Source organism: Dipodomys ordii, unplaced genomic scaffold (assembly GCF_000151885.1).
Source record: "Dipodomys ordii isolate 6190 unplaced genomic scaffold, Dord_2.0 Scaffold2, whole genome shotgun sequence".
In the NCBI taxonomy this organism is placed as follows: Eukaryota; Metazoa; Chordata; class Mammalia; order Rodentia; family Heteromyidae; genus Dipodomys; species Dipodomys ordii.
The window spans coordinates 12,073,306-12,100,084 of record NW_012267218.1 but is presented as its reverse complement, the minus strand read 5'-3'; the positions used below and the strand labels follow the sequence as shown (position 1 = coordinate 12,100,084).

Here is a 26,779-nt window from a genome sequence, read left to right as displayed (position 1 = left end):
GGGGATCTCATCGCTGAGTACCCAGTGAGGACGGAAAGGGAAAGAGGACTCACGGCCTTTCCTTGCCTCCGGTGACGATGAGTCCATCCCGCAGTGTGGTGTACATGGCAAACACAGGCCCATTGTGAGCTTTGGCCACGACTCTACACAACATGTGATCTTTCCACACACAGACATCACCACTGATGGTACCTGTAAACGTCAAGTTATTCTGAAAAGGAGTGGGGAAAGGGGAGACACGTTCATCAAAAGTTCAAAGAGAGTTCAAATGTAAGCATCTACCTGAGTGGGATGCAGTATCGCCTCTGACAATGCACATGGCAGGGATGGCCCAAGACCAGGAACCTGAACTCGAGGTGTAGCTCGGTGAGGGGCTTTCCCTTTCTCAAGTCTACCACTTATTAGTTAGATCAATTAGGAGGAAGATTCTTTCCTTCTGGTTCTAAAATACTGCAATTCTTGTTTATCTTGTTCCTTGGATTGCTTTCCTCTAGCAAAATAAAGGTCCCCAATCAATGAGAGTAAGAAAAGAGAATAGGGAGTGAACATGGCTTTTTAACAGGTTTTTAGAGAAGAAAACTTGTCACAAAGGGAAGCTGTCATCTCATCTGAAGTCGTAGGAGTTTTCTGTCCCTCACTAACTCTTGCAGATCGAGGGACATTACTAGATCTGCAGTTAGAAAGCAATTGCTTCAGTACACAGAACAGGCTCCAGCCTAGACTCAAGAGTGCTTCAACTGAGAAACATCAACATGCTACCTCAAACGCATGTACAATTTTGTTTTTATGTTTTATATTTTTATGTAAATTAAAAATAAATTAGAACCACTTAAATTGAACATAAACCTACCTTTTACGGGAGAAAACATCCGTGCTCATTGCACTACTCCTTTATATACAGCAAATAAACGGTTTCTAATATTTTAGTCACCAAGCTTATTTTTTGGGGGGAATGGGCAATAAATAAGGCATTCTATGTATATAAGCATATTTAAGTGCCAGAATTGTGTGAATGTCTGGATCTTCTTCCAGAAACAATTTACTGGTCCTATATTAAATATACCCAAAATGTCCAACTCAAGTTTGACAGGTTGTGGCCACTAATGTCCATGGTCTTTTCTCAAAAGCAGAAGTGCACTTCACTGTTTTAAACTTGTGATTTTCCTTCTTAAAGTACCTCATACTCATACCCATATGAACACTTTCATAAGAAAACCATGTAGGGCTTATTTTTTTAAATTGCACCAAAGGATTTCTAAAGTAGCCAGGGTGCACAGAATTACTGGGAAGAGCCCAGATGGAAGGGAGTCAAGGGAAGAGAAAGGAGTCTTGAATATTGTTGAGACTAGAATTGGCTTCTTTCTTTCTGTCTCTCCCTTCTTCCCTTGTATTAGAGGTGCTAGCCTCTAGTTTAACTACACCATAAACAGGAAGTTAAGATGCTAGAGAGCAAAGGAATCCTAAACTCAAATGAGACCTTAAATTTCTTGAACATCATGGTAACTTGATGGACTTTCCTTTTATTCTGACAAAATAAATCTTAGGTGCATGAGGAACTACTTGGAAGACACATAGAATAACTAGTGTCATGTGTGTACTAATGAAGGCCTTGGAGAACAGCAATAGCCTATGGATGCAGATGTTTCATAAACATTCTTCTTCCTCCTTAGTAACTTTCTTCCCCACCCTCATTTCTGATAGAGATGAAATATATGTGTGACCAGGACAATGATTAGTGGATAACTGTGCCATATCAACGTTTATGTGACTCTATTTACAGAAAAAAAAAGTCACGGAGTCTAAATTCTACTACCACACAGGATTTTAAGAGACATACTGCACCAAATGCAACGGCGAGCATGGTCTGCATCCGGGCATCCTGCAGGGTGCTCAGCAGCCCTTTCTTGCTAAGAAGGGCCCTTCCCGCCAGTGTCCAGAACTTCACATGTTTTATTCCCACAGAGACAAACTGGGTATCAGAATCTGGTCGGAATTCTGCGACAAAAATTCGTTGGCTGTGCCCAGCTTTGCTGGCAATTTTGGCCCCTGACACAGAGGATACAACAAAATTATCCAAGTTAGTATAAGAAGCAAGCTAACCAACAGAATCAAACAATCCAAGTAATATGGTTCAAAATAATAACAAAATAATACTTGTAAGAAGAGAGGGTCATGGTTCTTGCTCCACTGACTAACAATCCATAACTCTCAATTACCTATGCTCCACAGGGGAGGCACACAGGAGGCCTTCATTCTGTTTAAGGGCCATTCTAGATTTTAGGAACATGACTTATATTTCTTCTGGGTTGACTCCATTAATTTCTCTATATGCCTTAAAATTTTTGTCTAAACTGTGTTAGGTAATATTTGCTATTGGTCTCCACTATGATTTAAAGGACACTTTAGGGGGCTTACTGGTAGAACACTTATCTGTGATGCCCTGGATTTGATTCCTAGCATCTCTGTCTCTCTCTCTCTGTCTCTCTCTGTCTCTGTCACACACCACACACACACACACACACACACGCACACGCACGCGTGCACTCAGACCTGGCACTTGAAAGACAAGAGCTCCACCGCCTGTCACCTGAGCTGTATGCTAGCCCTCATTTTCATTCTCTAGTAAGAGCTTCAAGAACCAACCAGTCATTCCTTAATGATTAGTAAAGACATAATTTCTTATGGAAAGGAAATAGCAATGAAAAAGTCTAATACTAATAACAGTTTTATGAACATCTTTTGTGTGCTTTTAAAGGGAAACACCTACTGTATACTAACTGCATTGGTATTGTGTGGCACTATAGTAAATAATGGCTTCAACAATCATCTACTTAAGGGACATAATATATAGAGAATTCATATTACAAACAAGAAAAGTCTTACCTTCCTGCCATCTCCAAATGGTAATGGTATGTTCTGGGTCTAGGCCCACAGACAGCAATAGTTTGCCAGTAGCACTGAAGCTGACTGAACACACACCCTTTGAATGGTAGCATCTTAATATAGATAAAGTCTGCTTGTTCATTGCGTCCCAGACGTGGATAGAAGGGGCTGTAGCTAAACAAAGACAATCCAAAAGTTATAATTGACCTAAATGTTTCCATCTAAAGCTGATACTCACCTCTAAAATGTTGAAAAAAAGTTGTAAGAATTATAATTATTGCACAATAGCTCAAAACCAAAACTAAATTTAGAGATTGGAAAAAAAGGGGAGCAGGAAGGAAAAAAGAAAAGGAAACAGAAAGTATATAATACTTCTTCAGGATAAATAGCATTTTGGCAAGCAAATCAGGCAATTAATAATGCTAAACAAATTATCAAAAACAATGCATGTTTATGGCCCAAAGGCAAAGCTCAGGACTAGTGCAAAGCCCAGGGTTTGATCCTCAGCACCAGAGGGGAAACAGGCATAGAAACCTACTCATAATTCTTTATATAATTACATGGAGAGCCATATGCATTTAACATGATAAATACATTGAATTGAAGTTTTCACTGAAAAGGCCTAGCTATTAAATATCTAGAAAAATGGGTATATATTATTAATTTAATAGCTTTTTAATTTGTAAACTAATGTTCAAAAACAAAAATGAAGTAATTTTAAGTTTTAGTGCAGTCTGCTTAATATGTATAACTGAACAATACATTTCAAAAATTGAAGTAGTCTATAAAAATAATACATTTCAAAAGATTTAATCCTTAGATAATATTTGTTGATTTATATTTAAAATGAACTTTTTAAAATTACATTTTTTATACCAGTCCTGGGGCTTGAACTCAGGACAGAAAATGATCAATTTTCCTTACCTGACATATCTGCTGAGTCACCTATAATGGAAAAAGCAGAAAAATAATTACCTATAAATAACAAATATTAACAGTAAAAGTGCAAAAACCCAATTATTATAAAATAGTTTTAAAATAATTTAAATCCTATCATTAACAAAGTCTTGCTTATTCCTTTCAGTTGAATAAATTGGATGGAGGGATTTGTGTCAATTATACATATTAACAGTCTATATTAGCTTTTCAAACTCTTTCTTTTTTATTAATAACTTTTTATTGTGAAAATACAGTACAGAGGGGTTAAATTACATGAGCAAAGTAATGAGTATATTTCTTATCAAGCATTGTTGCTTCCTCCTTTGTTTCCCCTTACCATTCGTGCCCTCCCATCCTCCCCCCTCACGCCTCCAACTTTTTATTTTTTTTAATTTTATTTTTTAAATTTTTTATTGTAAAGATACTATACAGAGGGTTACAGTTACATGAGCAAGGTAATGAGTACACTTCCTATTGAGCATTGTTACCCTCTCCATTGTTTTCCCCCTACCATCCCTTCCCTCCCTACCTTCCCGAAGTTCTTTTTTTTTTTTAATTGTGGTTAAGTGATTACATAATTTCCCAAATTTCACAGTATTGTGGAATAATGATGCTCATTTAAAGTCACAACTTTCCTGGAGCAAATTGTCTATCACAGTCTATAACATATAATGGTGTATACTATACACCATACATGTGATCAGCAGTATGGGGTTATTTAGTAGTGGTTCGACCAGATGAGTGGGAGTTCTTTGTTTCTTAAGTCCTGTTAATTTTGTCATATCACCTAACAGTTTGGATTTAGCATCCACTTATCAGGGAGACCATGTACTGTTTGTCTCTTTGCTCTTGGCTTACCTCGCTCAACATGATTCCTTCTAGCTCCATCCATTTCCCTGCAAATGCCATTATTTTGTCTGGATCCATTCATCTGTGGTGGGGCATCTGGGTTGTTTCCATATGCTAGCTATTGTGAACAGTGCTGCAATAAACATGGAGGTACATGTGTCCTTGTATATTGGTTCCTGTTGTTCAGGGTAGATGCCTAGAAGTGGTATGACTGGGTCGTAAGGGAGGTCAATCTTTAGCTTTCTAAGGACCCTCCAGACTGCTTTCCAAAGTGGTTGTATAAGTATACATTCCCACCAGCAGTGTAATAGGGTTCCTCTTTCTCCACATTCCCTCCAGCATTTGTCGTTGGCTGATTTGTGGATGTGGGACATTCTGACTGGGTATCTCAGGGTTGTCTTTATTTGCATTTCCTTCACCACCAGGGATGATGAACATTTCCTCATGTGTTTCTTTGCCATTTTTATTTCTTCATTTGAGAAGTCCCTCTTTAGTTCCCTTGCCCATTTAGTAATTGGTTTGTTAGGTTTGGGAGGGATTAGTTTCTTGAGTTCCCCAACTTTTTCTTTAGATAAAATATTTTCTTTGTAGTTAATGAGGTACATAAAATTTTAATTGTAATATCTTTAAAAATAATGTTGATATGATTTAAGTCCTGATGACATTTACTCTGGTTTATAAAATGCATCATCAAGTAGGCCCTGTGAATCTCTGCTTTCAGAGAAGAGGTAGATATAGATGTGAAGAGGTAGATATAGATATAAACTTTAAGGGTCATGATAGTAAAATATCTATGTAGTCCAAGAAACAAAAACAGTTCTTCCTTGTAACAAAAGGAAGAAAATGTGCATGCCTATGCTTATTATATTTGTTAGTAAGTATTTTTTTTTGTTTTTCCCCTGAGAGAATTATATTTGCACTGATCCTGGGATTAACCTCAGGGCCTGGGCACTGTCCCTGAGATTTTGTGCTCAGCTCCACTACTGACTTTTTGGTGTTTATTCTTGGAGATAAGAGTCTTGTGGAGGGCTGGGAAGGTGGCTCAGTGGTAGAGTGCTTGCCTTGCATGCATGAGGACCTGGGTTCGATTCCTCAGCACCACATAAGCAGAAAAAGCCAGAAGTGGCACTGTGGCTCAAGTGGTAGAGCTCTTGCCTTTAGCTGAAGAGCTGAGGGACAGTGCCCAGGCCCCAGAGCTCAGGCCCCATGACTGGCAAAAAAAAAAAAAAAAAGTCTTGTGGACTTTCCTGCCAAGGATGACTTTGAACGGCGATTCCCAGATCTCAGCCTCCTGAATAGCTATGATTATATTTATGAGCCTTTTGTACCCCACAACAAAGTTGTTTCTTTTCTTTTCTTTTAAAATAACAGTCTTTAGTAGGACAGAAGGCTGTAAACTGGGTGCCAGCAGCTTACTTCTGTAATTCTAGGTAGTGAAGAGGCTAAGACTTGAGGATCTTGGTTTGAAACCAGCCTAAATAGAAAAGTCTGCAAGAAGTCTCCAACAAACCAGCAAAAAGCTGTACTAGAGGTGTGGTTCAAGAGCTCTGAGTTAAAGCCCCAGGACCAGCACAAAAATAATTTTAGAAACTCATTGGAATTACATAATTGTTTTTCATCAACCAAGACAAAATAAGGATTTCTAGAACATATTGATTAAAAGGTCTAGAGTATCTTGACTTCGGAGATGAGGGAAGAGAGAATAAAGGAGTCAACTCTGCCAAGTGCTCATATAGTAAATAGTATGTTTAGTTCTAAACGTACTGTGATTTTAATCTCTTGACAGTACTGGGGTTTGAATTCAGGGCTTTGTGCTTGGTGGGTAAGCACTCTACTACTTGAACCATGCCTTTATCCTTCTCAACATACTTTGATAACTTCCAGTTGGTAGAAGGACTTGAAACTAGGCCACATGAAGAACCATTGAAAGATTGGGAGTGTTTGTTGTGACCAGGCCGGTCCCTGTGACAACAGGGAGTCTGTGACAACAGTACAGATCTAGAAGTCAAATATCAAAAAGCATCAAGTGAGGTCTCTTTAATTTTGGTGAGTACACCCCTGCGGTGACATGGAAGGATGGCACAAATGGAGAACTCTTTGGAGGTTAGGACAGTGTAAGCCCACCTTCTCACCCTTGCTCCATTCCACACTACCAGGAGCCATGAAGCTCACAAGTGCTGCTACAAGCTGAATGTTTGTGGCCCTCCAAAATCCAAACATTGACACTAACATCAAACACGATGGTACGAGCAGGTGGGACCTCTGGGGGACAAAAGTCATGAGGATAAGCCTTCACCATAAGATCAGTGTCCTAGAAAGGAGAGGAAAGAGCCTCTTTTTCTCTACTGTAGGAGGCTATAAAAAAGCCATCTGTAACCCAGAAAACACATCTGTAAACCCCACACAGTCTAAACTCATGATCTTGAACTTCTAATTTCCAGAACTTGAGAAATTACTTATTTTTGTGCCAGTGGAGGGGCTTGGACTCAGGGCCTTGCACCTTGCTTTGGCTTTTTTTGCTCAAAGCAGGTGCTCTATCCCTTGAGATACACCTCTATTTCTGGCTTTTTGCTGGTTAGTTAGAGGTAAGAGCTTTCCAGATTTGTCTGCCCCAGCTTGCTTTGGTCCTCAGATCTCAGCCTCCTATGTAGCGAGGATTACAGATGTGAGTCACCGACTTCTAGGTTTAGCCCACCTAATCTATGCTATTTATTACAGTACTCAAAAGCAACTAAGACATCCTTACTTGGAATCTCAGAATTCTACCCTTCAAGCATGCACATATTGGTTATACAGAATTCTAGGATATCAAATGGGGGAAGGCTTTCCGTGAGGGAAACTACATACATTGCTCCCATGGACATCTCGTCTCATGGAATGCCGCTGGAGACATCCAAAGCAAACCTTCCAGAAAAGAAGTACTAGACAAGACTCAGTAAGAATGTGATATGTCTCCCAAATGTAAGATGAAGTCACAGGCCTATGCGATTAGAAATTCTAGAATGAGGGCCAATGAATAGCAATCAAGACTGAGTTCTTGCTAAAGGACTAAATCCAACTGTTTCAGGTACTATCTAATAGTTTATTTTAAATGCTGAATTATCTGAACTAATTCAAGTAACAGAAAATTACATGGAAGTAAATTTTATAGAATAATAGGTATTTGGCTTTATGTATATACACATAGACTTTGAACCATCCACAATTACACTATATTTAAGCTTTTTCTTAAGACACTGAATTTATTTAAACAAAACCAATGTTTCAAATTGTTTCTTTTTAAAATACAGAAACATACCTACTTGGCCAGTTGCCACTATGTTGATAAACTTGGGATGCTGATTTATAGTGAGGCACAGAATGTCATCATTATGCTCCTGATAGAAACTCTGGGTCCCTATAAGGAAAGAATTTGAGATATAAGTTTCAAAATTTGAAGATGTAACAGCCAAATGTACTTATCTAGTATGATAAACTACTCTTTTAACGTATTTGTTAGTTCGCATAGTGTTTGAGCACTTATTGTCTATAAATGGTCATAAAGATACTAATGAATCAGAAGTTTTAAAGCATATAATACAAGTCTGAAAATACCAGAGAAATAGGATTCAAATGCTATGGAGGGATGGGGATGTAGCTCAGGGGTGAAGCACTTGTCTAGCATGTATAAGACCCTGGTTCAAATCCCAGTGACTCTCCCCCCCCCCTCCACACACACAAGAATTCAGTACAGGAAAGAGTATTCAAGAGTATTCCCATTATATAAATGTGGTACTCTGGCTGGGAAGGTGGCTCAGTGGTAGAGTGCTTGCCTTGCATGCATGAGGCCCTGGGTTTGATTCCTCAGCACCACATAAGCAGAAAAAAAAAAAAGTTGGAAGTGGCGCTGTGGCTCAAGTGGTAGAGCGCTAACCTTGAGCTGAAGAGCTGAGGGATTAGTGCCCAGGCCCAGAGTTCAGGCCCCACGACCGGACCCCCCCCCAAAAAAAAGAAATGTGGTACTCCTATGCTGACCCAAACAGATTCTATAAATGTGATGGTGGTTGGGGAAGACCATTTTACACAGAGAAGCACTTTGAGCAAAAGCAGAAAGGCAGGCAAGGGCTGGGTGTGTGCACGGGGCTCCTTTGGCTGAAGTGGAGGGGTCATGAGTAACAAGAATCAGCAATGTGGTTGGGAAGGCAGCTACAAACTAGAACTATGGAAGATTTGGAAGGCTAGATGATGACTTTTCTGTTAGGGTTTCGTAAAGGAAAAGATTCACCAGAGTCACATAAAAACAACAAATGTTTTTCCATTTAGTAATTTGGGCCATTTTTACTCTTATTTAATATTTATTCTGCAGTGAATGGAGAAACACAAAAGATTTTTTATCAAAGAATTAATTTATTAAGGAATTTCAGCATCTATCAGTACTGGAAGTTGAAGAGACATTAGACAGTCACAGCAGCAGTCTATGGGGGATATAATAAACTAAATGAAACTGGATATTAATGGCCTGGAGGGAAATGGTACAACAGATCCAAATTATAGACACCATGAATAAAATGAAACAAAACAAAACCTCAACAACTACATTTAGCAGACCTACTATTACTTTTAAACTTCCCAAAGTGAAATGTGCTTTGTACTTTCTAGACCTAAAGGCTGTTTGCTAAATTGGTGAAGATTAGGTAACAGATCTAGAGTCCCAGATTATGAAAATGCAGTGGATCACCAAACTGGTAAGAAACCATATTTGCAGAATGTAGGCAACGCCTAGTCTTCTTTCTGCCTTTTCTCTTGAGAGCTCATCATTAGAAAGGTGGTTAGTTAAAAATAAAAAAAATAAAATTGTAAGTATCAGAGTCTAAACATTCTTTCTTTCTTTTCTTTTTTCTTTTTTTGCTTATCTTATTCCTCCCTATTCTTAAAGGGTAAGTGAACCTTCAATTTTCTTTTGAAATAGCATTTTTTTTTGGGGGGGGGGTCCAGTCGTGAGGCCAGAACTCTGGGTCTGGGCGCTGTCCCTCAGCTCTTCAGCTCAAGGCTAGCACTCTAACACTTGAGCCACAGTGCCACTTCGGCTTTTTTCTTTTTGCTTATGTGGTGCTGAGGAATCGAACCCAGGGCCTCAGGCATGCAAGGCAAGCACTCTACCACTGAACCACCTTCCCAGCCCCTGAAATAGCATTTTTTAAATGCTCAGAATTATTAAATAGAAAACTACCAATGATTTCATGTGTTCCTGGTGAATCCTTTACTTTAGGTGCTAAATTCATGATTATTTAACTAGTGACTAATGATTAGCACTGACCAGGAAGAGAATCAGGACTCATGTGATCCATCTACTCCTTATCCATTCAGAGAGAAACTATCAAAGAAAAAACTAAAAGGTTTGGTTGGACTAGATAACCTGTTTCTAGTTCTAACTTAAGATTTTATGATGCTTACAAACATATGTAACAAAACAGAATTCAACAATGTCACTAGAATGTTCATGTTGATCATCAAATGGTGCTAAAAGAACTTAATTTGTTCTTCAAACTAATCAGTTAATAATAAACATCAAGAAATACTTTCTTGCTGGGAGCCAGTGGCTCACGCCTGTAATCCTGACTACTCAGAAGGCTGAGATCTGAGGATCTGAGGATCACAGTTCAAAGCCAACCCAGGCAGGAAAAGTCCTGCCCGTTGTGGCTTAAGTGGTAGAGTGTTTGCCTTGAGCTGAAGAGCTGAGGGACAGTGCCCAAGCCTAGAGTTCAAGCCCCATGACTGACCAAAAAAAAGAAAAAAGGAAAGTAAAAAGAAAAAAGAAAAAAGCAATACTTTCTTACATTTTTTGGACTCATAAGTAGAACCATAGATAAGCAGCTTCCTCAGCTTTCCAAGACCTCAGTAAAAACAATCTACTCAGCAATCATTTACCAATACACTACTTTCAATCATTATCAAAAACAATGTTCCTAAACCATCTCATGGTAAGGATGTGGGAAAAGGGAGCTCCAATTATGAATGGTTTCATTATAAAACATGGTTCTTCTCTTCTTTTTCTTCTGCTTCTTTTTTTTTTTTTTTGTTGAGCCATAGCGCCACTTGGTTACTTGGAGATAGGAGTCTCATGGACTTTCCTGCCTGGGTTGGCTTTGAACTGTGATCTTCAGATTTCAGCCTCCTTAGCAGCTAGGATTATAGGTGCGAGCCACCGGCGCCTGGCTAAAGCTATTTACTGTAAATCCTCACTTCAAACAGAAAGCAAATAGAACTTTGCATGATAAAATACTATTCTGCTATATAATGCTCTTAAGACTGAAATGTGGCTGGGCATGATGGTGCATGCTTGTAATTCCAGCACTTGAGAGGTTGAGCTGGGAGAACTGCAATTTTGAGGCCCCCCTGGGCTACCTAGAGGTACAGGCTAGCCTTGACTGTACAGCAAGAGCTTGTCTCAAAAACAAACAAAAAATAGCAACATAACCCCTCCCCCAAATACTGAAATATGAATTAGTCTGGACTTTTTCTCCAATATATTTAAAATATTTACAGCTTTAACAAATACCTATAGGCTGTTAGATAAATCCTAAATCAAAAACAGTATGCGTGTGTGTGTACTGATGAATTAGGATTTCCTACCTGTAGCAACATTGTGTAGAATTCCAACAGATGCAGTGTGATATATTATATCATCACCATCATTTAAATAATGTACATTATTCCTGCAGTCTCTGCCTCGATAACCAAACACAAGATCCAAAACAAGATCCTGTAACAATAATGGGAAAAAACCTTTTACCATATTTTTCCTCATATGTAAATGTTCATCCATGTTCTGTGGTATACACAGTACTGAGCTCTTCAGTCACAATGAATGGAAGGTATGTTTTGGATATTTAACAAACTTCATACACAAAACCAACTAGATACATTTCTCTATGTAACCTGTTTTGGACAACTAAAAGATATATTCTACATACTGTATTTTTCTTTTTTTTGGTGGTTGTGGGGCTTGAACTCTGGGCTTGGGTGCTGTGAACTCTGGGCTTGGGTGCTGTCTCTGCGCTCTTCAGCTCAAGGAGAGCGCTCTACCACTTGAGCCAGAGTGCCACTTCTAGTGGTTTTCTAGTGAATTTTTTATTGGAGATAAGAGTCTCACGGAGTTTCCTGCCCGGGCTGCCTTTGAAGCGTGATCCTCAGATCTCAGCCTCCTGAGTAGCTAGGATTACAGGAGTGAGCCACGGGTGCCCGGCTACATACTATATTTTTCTATGTAAACTAAGGAAAAGGAAATAATGTGATCAGCTGATTGCAAGAATTTTCTACATGTTAAACACAGATGTTTGGTTCCAAAAGAATACTTTAACCTGTATTCAATATAGTCACAAAAACCTTATCCAAGGATAAATAATCGTCTTAGAATAAATGATGTGCATGTCAGGTACTCTGATTAACACAAGGATGTCTCTGACAAGTCATGCCCAAGTTCAGGCAGAGAGTCCTACAACAGAAAGTGTCCATTCTCACTGGCCAGGCATAAACCCTATTCATGCCTGAGGATGCACAGGCTGCTGGGGCTACGGATGCTGGCCACAGCCTTTCTTCTTCCTCTATTATTGTGAAAAATCTCTTGTCTGGAGAGACAGAACAGTCTCCATAGACCTTGTGGTCAAGTTCCAGATATAATGTAAGTATTTAATCTTTAGTTTATAAATTCAGCCCAGAAAGTATAAGAAAGTGCCAAAGTGCTGTGCTTACCTAAGTAACTGATCATTTCCATACATGTATATTTACAAATTCTGAGATACTGATCAATCTTCCAAGGTATTACAAGTATAAGACTCATTTAAAAAATTGAAGAGAATTTGGGTATCAGTCTAAACCTCAGAACTGAGTAGGAGGGGCTGGAAGTTGGCTCAGTGGTAGAGTGCTTGCCTTGCATGCCTAAGGCCCTGGGTTCGATTCCTCAGCACCACTTAAGCAAAAAGAAAAAACCTGGAAGTGGCGCTGTGGCTCAAGTGTTAGAGTGCTAGCCTTGAGCTGAAGAGCTGAGGGACAGCGCCCAGGCCCAGAGTTCAGGCCCCAGGCCCGGACCCCCCCCCCCAAAAAAAAAAGAACTGAGTAGGAGTTAAGCAATAGATTTTTTTACAACCAAAGGAAGTAAGATTATATTCAATACACTTATTTTCATGAAAACCAATGACAAGGCTTAGATAGTTATAAAAGGAACTCGGGAAATATTTTAGTAACAACAGGAAATGGGTCTTCCTTACCTCTATGGGTCTCTTTTTCTTGCCTACGTTGTTCGTCTGCAGTTTTTCTGGCTGTGGTGGGGCTCTGCTCACTGGGGGCCTGTAATGAAGGTGGGAAGGAGGAGATGTATGCATCACCCATGCCCAGGACCGCCCAGAAGTGCCTTCCAGAGAGGTCCAAGCTTTGCCAACGGGAACCCATCTGGCTCCCGTAGACTGGTGGCCTCTGATTTTGATAGGCTCTCATGCAAGAAGGTGAAAAGAAAATAATTTAAAATTTTATTCATTCTCTTGGGTTTCAGTGTTTTTTCTTCCCCTAGTGTTGAGTTTGAACTGTGTGCCTCATGCTTGCTCAGCTTGTTCACTTGTCTCTCTACCATTTCAGCCAGGCCTCCAGTCCAACTTTTTTGCTGGTTATTCCAGAGATACAGTCTCAGAGACTTTTCTGTCTACACTGGTTTTGAACCATGATTCTCTAGATCTCAGTTTCTTGAGAAGCTAGATTTACAGGCATGAGCCACTAGCCCCACCTTGCTTTTAATTCCTTGTTAATAATACATATATTATAAATATAATAAAATATAATAAATCATAAATAATAAAATATGAATGATATATTACACATAAGAAAATAATTTTACATACTTAAAAATGTGAGGGGTACATTATCAAAAAGCCTGGATTATTGCTTAAAAGCACCCAACACCAACATTTTCTTCTTGAAAGTGAATTTTAGTATTTCTGTATACTTTCTATACTGTTAGCAAACATAAATCATATGAGTTTAAATTTATAGTAGCATGCTTTTTCATGCTCGTTGTTAGCTCTTCTTCCATACCTCCCCTTCACTGGCTCTGCTTCTTGCCATCCTCATATGTGCTAAATGCTTCACCATCCAACAGTTATTCAAGGGAAACAATTTTTAGTCATAAAGGACTTTTATTAATACGACACTCTGGAGAAGGTAATCACTATTACTAATGCTGCTCATTTTCCTTCTTCTCATCTGCCAAACTGAATAACCTGAAAACTGAATCTAAATCAATCATCTATCAACCCTTCTCCAAATTTTAAATATTCAGTTTATAAAAACTAAATCAAAAGGAAATTAAGGCCAGGGCCAGTGGCTCTCGCCTGTAATCCTAGCTACTCAGGAGGCTGAGATCTGAGGAACACGGTTTAAAGCAAGCCCAGTAAGGAAACTCTGTGAGACTCTTATCTCCAATTAACTACCAGAAAACCGGAAGTGTCACTGTGGCTCAAGTGGTAGAGTGCTAACCTTAAGCTGAAGAGCTGAGGGACATAGCCCAGGTCCAGAGTTTAAACCCCATAACTGACAAAGAAAAAAAAGTAAAAGAAAAGAAAAAGAAATTAAGCTGGGCACCAGTGGCTCTTGCCTGTAATCTTAGCCACTCATGATCTGTGGATCATGGTTCAAAACCAGCCTGGGAAGAAAAGTCTTATCTGTTATCTTCAATTAACAAAGAAAAAGCTAGAAGTGCAACTGTGGCTCAAGTAGTATACCAGCCTTGAGCAAAATGTTAAGGCCCTGAGTGCCAGCCTCAGTACTAGCACACACACACAAAAAGTGATACAAATAACTCTATTACGGAAAAAATTTAATATTTATGAATAAGTCTTCTAAAATCAAAGGCATTACACTATAGCCATTTTATACATTTATAAAAAGTAAATGAAGCTAGGTGCCAGTGGCTCATGCCTGTAATCCTAGCTACTCAGGAGGCTGAGATCTGAGGAGCATGGTTCAAAGCCAGCCAGGGCAGGAAAGTCTGTGAGATTCTTATCTGCAATTAACCACCTGAAAACTGGAAATGGTGCTGTCGCTTAAGTGGTAGAATGTTCGCCTTGAGCTGAAGAGCTGAGGGAGTGTCCAGGCCCAGAGTTCAAGCCCCATGACCAAAAAAAAAAAAGTAAATGATTAATCTTGAACATGCAATATAAAATAAATCGATGTAGTGAGCTGGAACATGCAAAATATAAAGTGATTATGTGGCTCAGTGCTAGAGCACAAGGCTCCAGCTTTGATTTCCAGCACTGCAACAATAAAATTAGTGTAGATTTTTATATGTAACATAAAACAGCATGTAGAATATATACACATGCCTGATTGGTGTCATAAAGTAAATGTCCTAGACAGGCACTGATGGTTCACATCTGTAATTGTAGCTCCTCTGGAGGATGAGATGTGGAGTCTGGAGATTTGAAGCCATTCCAAGCAGAAAAGTCTGAGACTTTATCTCCAAAATAACCAGCAAAAAATAATACTGAGGCATGGCTCAAGTAGCATACTATAAGCAAACTGATAGGGGGTGTGCATGTAACTGCAATGGCTCATTTTTGTAATCCTAGGTACTTAGAAAGTGGAGATCAGGAGGAATATTGTTTGAGGCTAGATGACCAGGCAAAAAGTGAGTGATCACAGATTACATGTTAAGCGATATGCCTGGTGTGGTGGCATACTCCTGTGGAGCCCAGTTATGTGACATGTCATAAGTAGGAGAATCAAGTCTGATACTGGCTCCAGGAACCCTATCTGAAAAATAACTGAAGCATGAAAGGGATGAATGGGGTGGTAGCGGCTCAAGTAGCAGAGTGTCAGCCAAGCAAGCAAGAGGAGCAAGGGCTCTGAGTTTAAAGCACAGGACAACTAGCAAAAAAGAGTGCCACACACGTCTGTCTGGTTCATGTCATGGTTCATGTTATCACAGAAACTTTGGCTTCAAATCATTTACTTTTGATTTTTTATGCAAATGAACCATTTTTTAATATAAGGAAATAAAAGCCACTCGGAAACCTGAATTTTAAATCAACCAATACTGTTCAAATGCTGTTGTCTTAAACTACCCCACTTGGATATCAAGCTTCCAGGATGGATGCTTATTGATAACAACACTGAAGTGACCAGATTGATGGGCAATTCATTACCAGAAGATTATGGGACATATAGCAACATGTTTTACAGAGAATGACAGTATGATGTTAAATGAGTAAAATGAAGAAGAAAAGCTACATGACATGAACCTCAGAAAACAATTTAGAAAGTACTGTGGCTCAAAACTAGCGATGAAGTCGTGGGAGAATGCCACCCTTCTGGCTGACATGCTCCTAGGACATGCAGAGAATAATGGGTAAGTCATTTACTTTTTAAATGTCCTTGAGTAAAACATAAAACTAAATTTGTCGTATTTAAACTCACAATAGTTCTACTAGGACTGCCTGTTTCAAATAATAGAAACTTTTTTTTTTTTTGGTGCTGATCCTGGGGTTTGTACTCAGTGCTTGGACTCCATCTCTAAGTGTTTTCGTTCAAGGCTAGCACTCTACCACTTGAGCCACATCTCCATTTCTGGTTCAGGTTAATTGGCAATAAAGAGTCTCAGAGATTTGTTTTCCTGACTTTGAACTTTGATCTTAACATCCCCGCCTCCGGAGTAGCCAGATATGAGCCACCAGTGCCCAGTAAAACTGGTTTTCTTCCAAGTCAATTTAGTAGTTTGTTTCATCAATGTTAGTATCTGACAGCTTTAACTATAATACAACTCAAACAATAAATAAGCAGTTTGTATCTATACAACTCTATGTAACAATCAAGCATATTTTAATTTTTGTAAGGACAATTCAAATAAAGTATATTGTATTATTGCTTAAAATAAAATTATACAAGTTGAAAAACTGTACAACTTGAATGCAGGAAGCTTAAGTAAAGCAATTATATGTAGTACACATCCACTAATTATGGTTCTATACATGCCACACATTGATGGCTTGTATCTATAATCCTAGCTGCTCAGGAGGCTGAGATCTGAGGATCATGGTTCAAAGCCAGCCCAGGTAGGAAAGTTCGTAAGACTCCAATAAACCACCCAAATAAGTGGAACTGTGGCTTAAGTGGAGCTGTGGTTTAAGTGGTCGAGTGTTAGAGCTCAGGGACAGTGCTGAGGCCTTGAGTTCAAGCCCTAGCACCAACACACACACACACACACACACACGCACACGCATACACACACACACACACACACACACACACACACTTCATTTCAGGGGCTCTAATTCCAAAGGGAGAAAGTGCAGAAAAATGAATAGAGGTAAACAGCATTGAGTCACATTGCTCATTAATGGCAAATGAAAAAGATTATGGACACACAAAATTAGGCCTCATAAACATAACAAGAAGATTACCTGGAACCTCTTTTCAGCAGCAAAGAAAGAAAGAAGAACATATTATAACATAATTTGAGATTTAAAAGAGAAAATATTTCCTTTAATACAATATTTTATATGTTTAATGCAGCAAATTACACTGAAAATATTAAAGGCCTGTGGACTTTTATTACTGAACATTGAAAAGGTCTAAATTATTCCATTAATGGCAGACAGATCAGAAGAAAAAAGGCAAAAGAGAAAGATAAGTGAGAATTCAAAATGTTCTGTGTTGTAAACTACAAGTATAACATTCTTTTTCTTATTCAGATTAGACAAAGTGAATTTCTATCAAACTACATCTGCTTGTCTTTGTATTTACAAATAGGAAACAAAATCTAGATTTAAAAGGCTAGTAGCACTTGAGTCTTTAAGAGAATTTTCTAAGAAGAAGGACCCACAGTCAGCCAATCTGGGAGACAGTAGGAGTAATTGAAGATCTAGTTAGATTTGGAATTTGGGTAGTAAACGAATTAACAATAAAAAGAAATATTCTACTAGATGCTGTGGCTAATGCCTTTAATCCTAGCTACTCAGGAGTCTGAGATCTGAGGATTTTGGTTCAAAGCCAGTCAAGGCAGCAAAATCTCAAGACTCTTTCCTACAATTAACCAGCAAAGTGCAGCTCAAGTGGGAAAGTACCAGGTTTGGATGTAAAAATTGAGTTCAAGCCCAAGTACCAGCACATAATCAATCAACACAAAATTTTGTTGAGGTTGATGTTATATGCCTGTAAGCACAGCTACTTGGAACACAGAGATCAGGAGGATCACAGATCAATTACAGCCCACACAAAAAGGTTAGGGAGACCTCCATCTCATTAACTAAGCCAGGTATAGTGGGTCACTTCTGTAATCTCGACTACATTGTAGGGATAGGTAGAAGCATTGTGGTCCAAGGCTGACTTTATAAAAAAAAAAAAATACAGACCAAGCAGGAGGCCCCAAGTCCAAACCTTAGCACTACAAAAAAAGAAAAACAAAAATTCCAACTATTTAAAAAATGTAGTAGTTCCTTAAATTATGTAGAAAAAAATGTGGTTAAAGAAAAACTAACTTTAGTTGCTTTTTTTTTTTTTTTTGGTGGGTCATGGGGCCTGGGCACTGTCCCTGTGCTCTTTAGCTCAAGGCAAGCGCCCTACCACTTGAGCCACAGTGCCACTTCTGGTTTTCTAGTGGTTTATTGGAGATAGGAGTTTCATGAACTTTCCTGCCTAGGCTAGCTTTGAACTGTGATCCTCAGATCTCAGTCTCCTCAGTAGCTAGGATAATAGGCATGAGCCACCGGCACTTGGCTCTAATTTTAGTTTTTAGAAACTATTAGTGTAAGACTAGAGTGGAGCCCTGAGTTCCATCCTAGCATTGAAAAAAAAAAGAATTAGAAAAAGAAAGAAAAGGAGAAACAATACCTTTTCCTTAATATTATAGTGAGTTCTGGAGTGGTGATATAGAACCACAGTTCCAGCACTCAGGAGACTTTGGTGGGAGGATCTCAAGTTTGAGACTTGCCTGGCTTATGTAGTGAGACTCTGCCTTGAGAAACAACAAACAAAAATATACAAAAAAGCTGGAAGTAGCACTGTGGCTCAAGTGGTAGAGCGCTAGCTTCGAGTTGAAGAGCAAATATATATATGAATACACACACACACACACACACGCACGCACGCACACACACAAATACTGAATAAAGACTGAAGATGTAGCTCAATGGTAGAGAACTTGCCTAGTACCCAGGGGAATGGAGTGTAAGAGTGTAACAGAAGTTCAGGGTGTCACAAGGGTCCCTCCCCCATTTCACCCAGGAACCATCCTTATTCATCTAGAGCATCACTTTATGGTGCTCATGACAAATGGTCATCTAAAGTGCATAAACACAGACGGGGACTCATGTCTACATAAGAAGCTCTTCAAGTCCAAGACAATAATCACATCTCTACTTCATTTTCTTGCTTTGAAACAAGTGATTCCCAGAAAACTGACTGTTCTTCATAAGAAGTGGCCATGCCATCTTCCTTCATTCCACAAGCAGACAATGTCTCCAGAAAGTAGAGACTGGTATGGAACAAGCTACTTTGAATTAGAGGCTAGCTTTGAATGCTTCATTTCTGTTAAACAGCAGGAGATTATGTAAACTTCTTTATTCTTTATTATTTTTTTGTGCTAGTACTCTGGCTTGAACTTAGGGTCTCATGCTCTAGCTTGGTGTTTTCACTTGACTTTTTCCACGTCTGGGGCGCTCTAGCATGGGAACCACGCCTCCACCAGTATGTGGGTCTCTAGAGGTGGTGTTATACTCTGCACTCTTTCCCACACATCCCTGCTTAAAATACACCATGAATTTCACAGATATTTCCTGCTGTCAATACGTTCAGGGGCCTACTATTTGAGTATCTGCACAATTTGGTCAAATGCACTTTTTAAATTCTATCTCTTGGAATTTTCTCATTGCTATTTTTTTTTGTAACTTCTAAAGTTAATCCCCTCCACCCCCAGGCCTCTTTCAGAGACTGTGATTTGATCTTGGTGTCTTACACTTAATGCTCATAGCAGGTACAGGTACCCTACCACCTGAGCCACACTTCCAAGCCCAACTTCTAAAGCTGACTGTATTTTCCCAGTGTAGTGTTTAATAAACTCTCTAGAGACACTTTCATCTCACTAAAGGTAATCTAAAATTATCCATGTCATTTTATTAAATGTACAATTATGTAATTAATCTTTTATTGTTTTTTTTTTTTTTTTTTGGTCCGGTCGTGGGGCTTGAACTCTGGGCCTGGGCACTGTCCCTCAGCTCTTCAGCTCAAGGCTAGCGCTCTATCCCTTGAGCCACAGCGCCACTTCCGGCTTTTTTCTTTTTTGCTTATGTGGTGCTGAGGAATTGAACCCAGGGCCTCTGGATGCAAGGCAAGCGCTCTACCACTGAGCCACCTTCCCAGCCCTCTTTTATTGTTTTTAAATGAAGTAACTATGCATTAAACGAAGCTATCAGGTTTCACTGATAAATATATGTGTCTATGTTTGTTTTTATGAGACTTTTAAACTGAGGAAAGATCTTAAACTCTCTAAAGTATAGAAGTTCACTAAGTCTTTGGAAAATCAATGAATCATAAGACTTTCACAGTAATAGCCACATATTATATCTAAAAATGCAATTTTTATGGGATTTGTCCTATTCTATATCTTTCTTGATAAATCTAAATATTTCATAAGAAAATATTAATACAAAGCTTGATGCTGGTGGCTCAAGCCTGTAGTCCTAGCTACTCAGGAGGCTTGGTAGAATAGTCCAAGAGACTCTTATCTCCAATAAACTACTAAGAAAAAGCCAGAAGCAGCACTGTGGCTCAAGTGGCAGAGTGCTAGCCTTGAGTACAAAGGCTCAGGGACAGCACCCACATCCTGAGTTCAAGCTCCAGGACCACAAAAAAAGAAAATATTAATACAATGGTATAAAGATCACAATAGAACAAAGAATAAAATACTTGATATTTTAATATAAATAATATATCGGAATAAACTATATCTTCAATAAAACACTTACCTTACTACCCCCTGTCTTCGAAAGGATAGGGGAAAAAAGTAGGGAAACAGATGAAAATTAATAATAAATAAGCATGGCAGTTTACTAAACACAATAAAGGTAAACATGTCAACAGAAAAAATACAAAACTATCTCTATTTTATGTCACATTGTTTTGAAAAAGTTTTAGTAATATATATTTTTAGTAATATATACGAAGTTGGCAAAAAGAAGGTTCTTAATTTCTATCTACTCTTATTTCGTGAAATGAAGGTTCTTAGGAGCCACATTAGCAGAATCAACACTGAATTTTTTTAAAAACAGAAGACAATTTAAAAAATAATTTTAAACCACTGGCCAGGTGCCAGTGGTTCATGCTTGTAATACTAGCTATTCAGGAGGCTGAGATCTAGGGGTCATGGTTCAAAGTCAACTCAGGCAGGAAAGTCCAGGAGAATCTTATCTCTGGAGCTGCAGCTCAAGAGGTAGAGCACTAGTTTTGAGCACAAAAGCTGAGTTCAACCCCCATGACCAGCACACGTGTACGCACACATACAAACAAAATTTTCATTGTTAGCTGCAAAAGATCCAAGTTAACACCAAAGATTACAGTTAGGGCAAGTATTAATTGTTCTTCAACAGCAGGAAAATATTCCATCTGTCTAAATGCGGATCACTTCAACAATAGAGGAGGATCTAAATTTAAGTGTTGTACTATGAATGATGGACTACAGATTACAATTAGGTAATATAACAAATTTATCTGACAGAGATAATGTTCTTATCTTAGAAATAGTATAAGATATGAAAGAAATATATGGGACTCTATATTAAGAGTTCTTTCCTTACAGAACACTACTTTTTCATTACTAGAGTGATACAATTTCTTTAAGGTAATACTAAGAATAAATATTTAAGAATTCTCTACATCCACATATGTGGATTTATATGCATTATTCTAAGAAATAAATATACAGGTAGTGCTTGCTTATTATTTATGAATATTTTATTTCAGAAAGACTTTCAGCCATATCCTCAGGCTACTCTGTATTTCATCTCAAGGGAGGGTGTCATTGGTGGAGGGTTAAGTAATCTATCCATCAGGGATTATAATTCTCATTTTGATCCTGTGGTTTAGAAAGAATAAATAAGACCTCAAGGTCACAACTAGTAAATGGAAAAATGAGTATTTTCACCTATTTGGCTCCAAAATCTATGTCCTTTGGGCAGCATGAAGACTACCTATTCTAGCAAGCTGATACAACACTGTAGTTCTCTGCAGGTATTTAGATTATGGTATAACCAATTTCTGTTAAAATTACTTTGAAATTTGTGTCTTTAAACATAACACATGCATGGTTAGTCTATCCTTCTCTAGGTGACTTCCTCTATCAGTTATCCTATCTGCAAGCTAACCTCTACCTAGTTGCTGAGGAGGTACCTTCTCTGGAACGCTGTGTTAGTGAATTTACCAGAATCTCCAGTTATCCCTTACCTGTCTGTCACCAAAGTGCACCTCACTCCTCACACTTCATTCCCTGAATAGGTTTTATTTTTCAGCTTTTCCTCAGATACAAACTTCTTCGAAATTTTTCTTCATATGGAAGTCACTGTTGTCCCCCATCTCCCACCACCTCTGTTTGTCATTGCTTCTGCTTTGCTGAATAATCTTCCTTAACCATTTTCTAAAACCTCTCCCCTTGTTAAATCTATGCCATCAGCCTCATTTTTTTTTCCACTTTGGGAATGGAGCTTAGGGACTTATACATAGTAGGTAATCCTTCAAACACTGAACTACGTCCTTGGTCCCCATAGGGTTCTTCACTGTTTTCTGTCTTTAATTCTGAAAATTCTAAGTCCACAGTTTCTACCTTGACCTTTCCTTTAGCCCAGAGACTTTCTTAAAAAAGCTATCTCCTTATAAAATTACAATGTACATGTCCTTATTTTTGACATGCTGATTACACACTACTACCAGTTTCCATTAAAGCCAAGCTATACCTCAAATCTGCATTTTTTGCTTTAAAGTTTTTGAAACAATGTATCTCCTTGATTAACGGTATATGATAGAAAGGCCTTTTAAACTGAATCACATACATGTATTTATATGTATGCATGTATATGTGTATATATTTATATGCACATATATGGATGTATATGGATGTAACATTTCCTAAACTACTGAAGAAAGTTACTAACAAAGCATTTCAGGACAAACATATTTTCTCAGAGTTGCTGAGCACTGTACAAAACAAGGTTTCCACTGTTAGCTTTGTTAATCAACAAATTTACTTTTTTTGCTAATGTATTTTTCTTCAATTTAAAATTCATTTTAATTTAAAAACAGTTTTAAACTATATTATTACCTCTCATCAATTGAAGGTTCTTTTTGTTGTAAATGAGGCTTGACTCCAAACATTGGGCGAATATTTGTTGATAAGGCTCTGATGGTGTAACTGATTTCTTTCTCTTTTGTAACATCACTGTCATAGCCTATCAGCAAAATATGAAGTGATTCCTTAAGTAATAGTTGAGATCAATTATGACCCCATAAATATAATGAAAGGATTTCCAACAGTATGAAATAAGTATGTGATAGTTAATATTCAGTTGGCAAAATAATATAAGCAACATTTACTATATAGTGGTATTTTCAAAGCATCACTAAGAGATAATACAAACTACAAAAATGAGTTCAACATGATCCCAATTTATAAAATTTTCATGTGCCTAAACACATACTAAATATCTGAAAATGTTAGTAGAGGTTAAGATGCAATGATATGGGAGTATTTTTTCATCTTTCAGAGGTGGACTCAATATATTATTGTACAGTTCACTTGAGAATCAAACATATGTTCACATTTTGGAGCTGATTCTTTTCCCTCTCCCAAACTGAGCGTTGTTCTTATTTTTAATTATTTAAGAAGTTGTAAAAAGGAGCTGCCATTTAACAGAGAATTTTATGAATACAGTATATCTTGATCAATGTCACCTCTTTCTACACTCCCCCCATTCCTTCCCTATCCACCTCTCTTCTCTCACTCTTAATTTTGTAGTATATGCATTGGATTCTTGACAGCATGTCCCCCTCTTCAGTCATCTGTGCTCCTTTCCCTTTAATCCCACCCCATCCCTTTCATGTACCTGCTTCCTGGTGTCTTATTTTGCTGAACTTTCATTTTGCCTTTCTAAGGAACAATATTTCAGATCTCCTTGAATCTACCATACTTCAGTTAATATATTTATGTACACTTGTATGCCACCCAACATATTTATTTATGAGTGTAAGCTAGTTCTGCTTCCACATATAAGGGAAAATGTGCATTCTTTGTAGATGCTGTGATTTTTTTTTGGTCGGTTGTGGGGCTTGAACTCTGGGCCTGGGCGCTGTCCCTCAGCTCTTCAGCTCAAGGCGAGTGTTCTACCACTTGAGCTACTACTTGAGCACTACTTCCAGTTTTCTAGTGGTTTATTGGAGAAAGGAGTCTTATGGTCTTTTCTGCCCGGGCTGGCTTTGAACTGAGATCCTCAGATCTCAGCCTCCTGAGTAGCTAGTATTACAGGTGTGGGCCACTGGCTCCTGGCATGTGATTTTTTTTATGTATTTTCTAAAATGAACTAGTGAGTATGACTGGCACATTAGGAAAAAAATCAAAATATTTTAAAATGAAGTTTAGCCAGCATGATAATTCCAGCTATTTGGGAGGTAGAAATAAGAGAATCAATGTTTGAAGTTAGCCAGGGCAGGAAAAGTTCGTAAAACGTTTTCTCAAAGTACAAGCCTACAATGGTGACACAATGCTTATGGTTACAGCTATGGAAAAGCAGGGGTAGGAGGAGTTCAATTTGGGGCCCGTCTGGGCAAAGTCACAGAACCCTGTCTGAAAAATAAATAACAAAAAAGGGGATCAAGGGTTGTGATTTAAGTGGTAGTATACTCGTGTAGCAAGCACAAGGCTGAATTCAAAACCTCAATACTGCCAATAAAATAAAATATGACGTTCAATAGTATTTATTTAGAATTTTGTCTTAGATTTATATGAAGAATATTAAGAGTCACCAATACATGCCAGCCTGTTGTTATTTATCAAAAAACATATTCTGGTGTAAAACTGACCAAAACTACTAACATCACAACTATTCAGACTTTATTATTGTTTTAACTTTCCTATTTCAAGTGAGTCAAACTCAACTTTTTCTGTATTCTTGTTAAAATGTTTAAAAATAACATACCTCCATCTTCTTCAGAATCTATATCCGATTCTTCACTGTCACAGGGCCTTCTTTCTCGATAACTCTCCACTTCATTTGTCCACACCATTAAGGACATATCTGCACCTCCTAGAGTGACCAGCATGCTGTCATCATAAGTCCAGCGAACATTTGTGACATGTGTACTGTGGGCCACATACTTCTTAAACTTTCCAAATTTTCCCTAAAGATAAAACAATTCAAAAATCCCTTTCTTGGAAAAAGAAATTTCATTATTTGAAAATGTTTAGCCTTTTTCAGTAGATGAGTAGAAATTAGGGATTTGATAATAGATATTAAAAACATGAGAAAATAATTTTGTTTTTTTTTTGGGGGGGGTCCGGTCGTGGGGCCTAAGCTCTGGGCCTGGGCACTGTCCCTCAGCTCTTCAGCTCAAGGCTAGCACTCTACCACTTGAGCCACAGCACCACTTCCAGCTTTTTTTTTCTGCTTATGTGGTGCTGAGGAATTGAACCCAGGGCCTCAAGCATGCAAGGCAAGTGCTCTATCACTGAGCCACCTTCCCAGCCCCAATATTGAGATTTTTCAAGGATAAAAAGTACTAATTCTAAAACTTGAGAAGGAAAAAATAAACTAGTGAAATAAAAGTAGTTTCACTATGCTGAAAAGTGAACTTTAAGCCGAGCGCCGGTGGCTCACGCCTGTAATCCTAGATACTCAGGAGGCTGAGATCTGAGGATCTCGGTTCAAAGCCAGACTGGGCAGGAAAGTCCATGAAACTCTTATCTCCAATAAACCACTAGAAAACCGGAAGTAGTGCTGTGGCTCAAGTGGTAGAGAGCTTGTCTTGAGCTGAAGAGCACAGGGACAGCACCCAAGCCCAGAGTTCAAGCCCCACAACTGACCAAAAGGAAAAAAAAAACCGAACTTTATAATTTAGGTGGGGGTGGGGAGGAGTGTAGTTGTGGCGGTGGGAGTTAAGGGATAGTAGGGGAAAAACAAAGGAGGAGGCAACAATGCCTGATAAGAAATGTACTCATTACCTTGCTCATGTAACTGGAACCCCTCTGTACAGTATTTTCACAATAAAAAACTTATTAAAAAGTAGTTTCAAATATTCTTAATGAGAATTAATTCCTTTAGAAATCAATTGCAATAATATTTGATGTTAAAAACATAAAAATGTTCTTACTTTTTATTTACACATCTCCCTTGTTCTATGCTCAACATGTTATGTGTGCAAAAAAAACTTACCATAATGTTTACTTACATTAGCAAAAAATTTAAATAGTTTAAATGTTCAATAAAATAACAGTCAATTACAGTTAATATGCAGCAGCATAATCTATTAGAAACAATGATTATAGATATCATTGTTGGAAATAAACATAATTGAGAGAATATAAATATCTATGCACACAGATGGCTACAGTAACAAACAATTATCAATTACTTTGGTAAATACATATAAATATCTTTCATCTTAATTCATGAGTGCTTTTATTGGAAACTTTTAAATCAAGAAATCGGTGCTACAAGTTACACAAGTAAGGTTCACTTCAATAAATAGGATTTTGATGGACACATTTTCAAGGGTATTAGAATAAAAGATGGTCTAAAGAAAGTGTGGTGAATAGTAAAAACAGTGAATTCTCTAGAAAAACAAGACTATAAAAACTTAAGAGTCTATAAAAGACTAAAGAACCTTAAATAATAAAGACTCTTAATAAAAGGAAATTTGTCTTCAAAGAACTGTACAAAGATTCTTGCTACAAGAAGGAAATCTGTAGACCAGTATCCTATAACCTAAAGTATTTATACTGTCTGGAATGGAAGTAAAGTTTGTGACTAATAATTGTTTAAGTGGAACACATTCTTTTTTTTTTTTTTTTTTTGGGTCCGGTTGTGGGGCCTGAACTCTGGGCCTG

General features: G+C 38.1%; 1 protein-coding gene across 1 annotated transcript in view; it reads right to left on the bottom strand.

The window, feature by feature from the left end:
- The window catches only part of Eml5 (echinoderm microtubule associated protein like 5), a 139,385-nt gene that overhangs the window by 9,507 nt on the left and 103,099 nt on the right, over nucleotides 1-26,779 (bottom strand). Inside the window, exons 25-35 of the mRNA XM_013013367.1 lie at nucleotides 24,873-25,074; nucleotides 23,003-23,129; nucleotides 20,658-20,672; nucleotides 17,097-17,105; nucleotides 12,918-12,996; nucleotides 11,284-11,413; nucleotides 7,970-8,068; nucleotides 3,808-3,828; nucleotides 2,884-3,057; nucleotides 1,838-2,046; nucleotides 54-211 (exon numbers count right to left, since the gene is read on the bottom strand). Of these exons, the coding sequence (XP_012868821.1) occupies nucleotides 54-211; nucleotides 1,838-2,046; nucleotides 2,884-3,057; nucleotides 3,808-3,828; nucleotides 7,970-8,068; nucleotides 11,284-11,413; nucleotides 12,918-12,996; nucleotides 17,097-17,105; nucleotides 20,658-20,672; nucleotides 23,003-23,129; nucleotides 24,873-25,074 (1,223 nt within the window). The remainder of the gene's footprint in view (nucleotides 1-53; nucleotides 212-1,837; nucleotides 2,047-2,883; nucleotides 3,058-3,807; nucleotides 3,829-7,969; nucleotides 8,069-11,283; nucleotides 11,414-12,917; nucleotides 12,997-17,096; nucleotides 17,106-20,657; nucleotides 20,673-23,002; nucleotides 23,130-24,872; nucleotides 25,075-26,779) is intronic.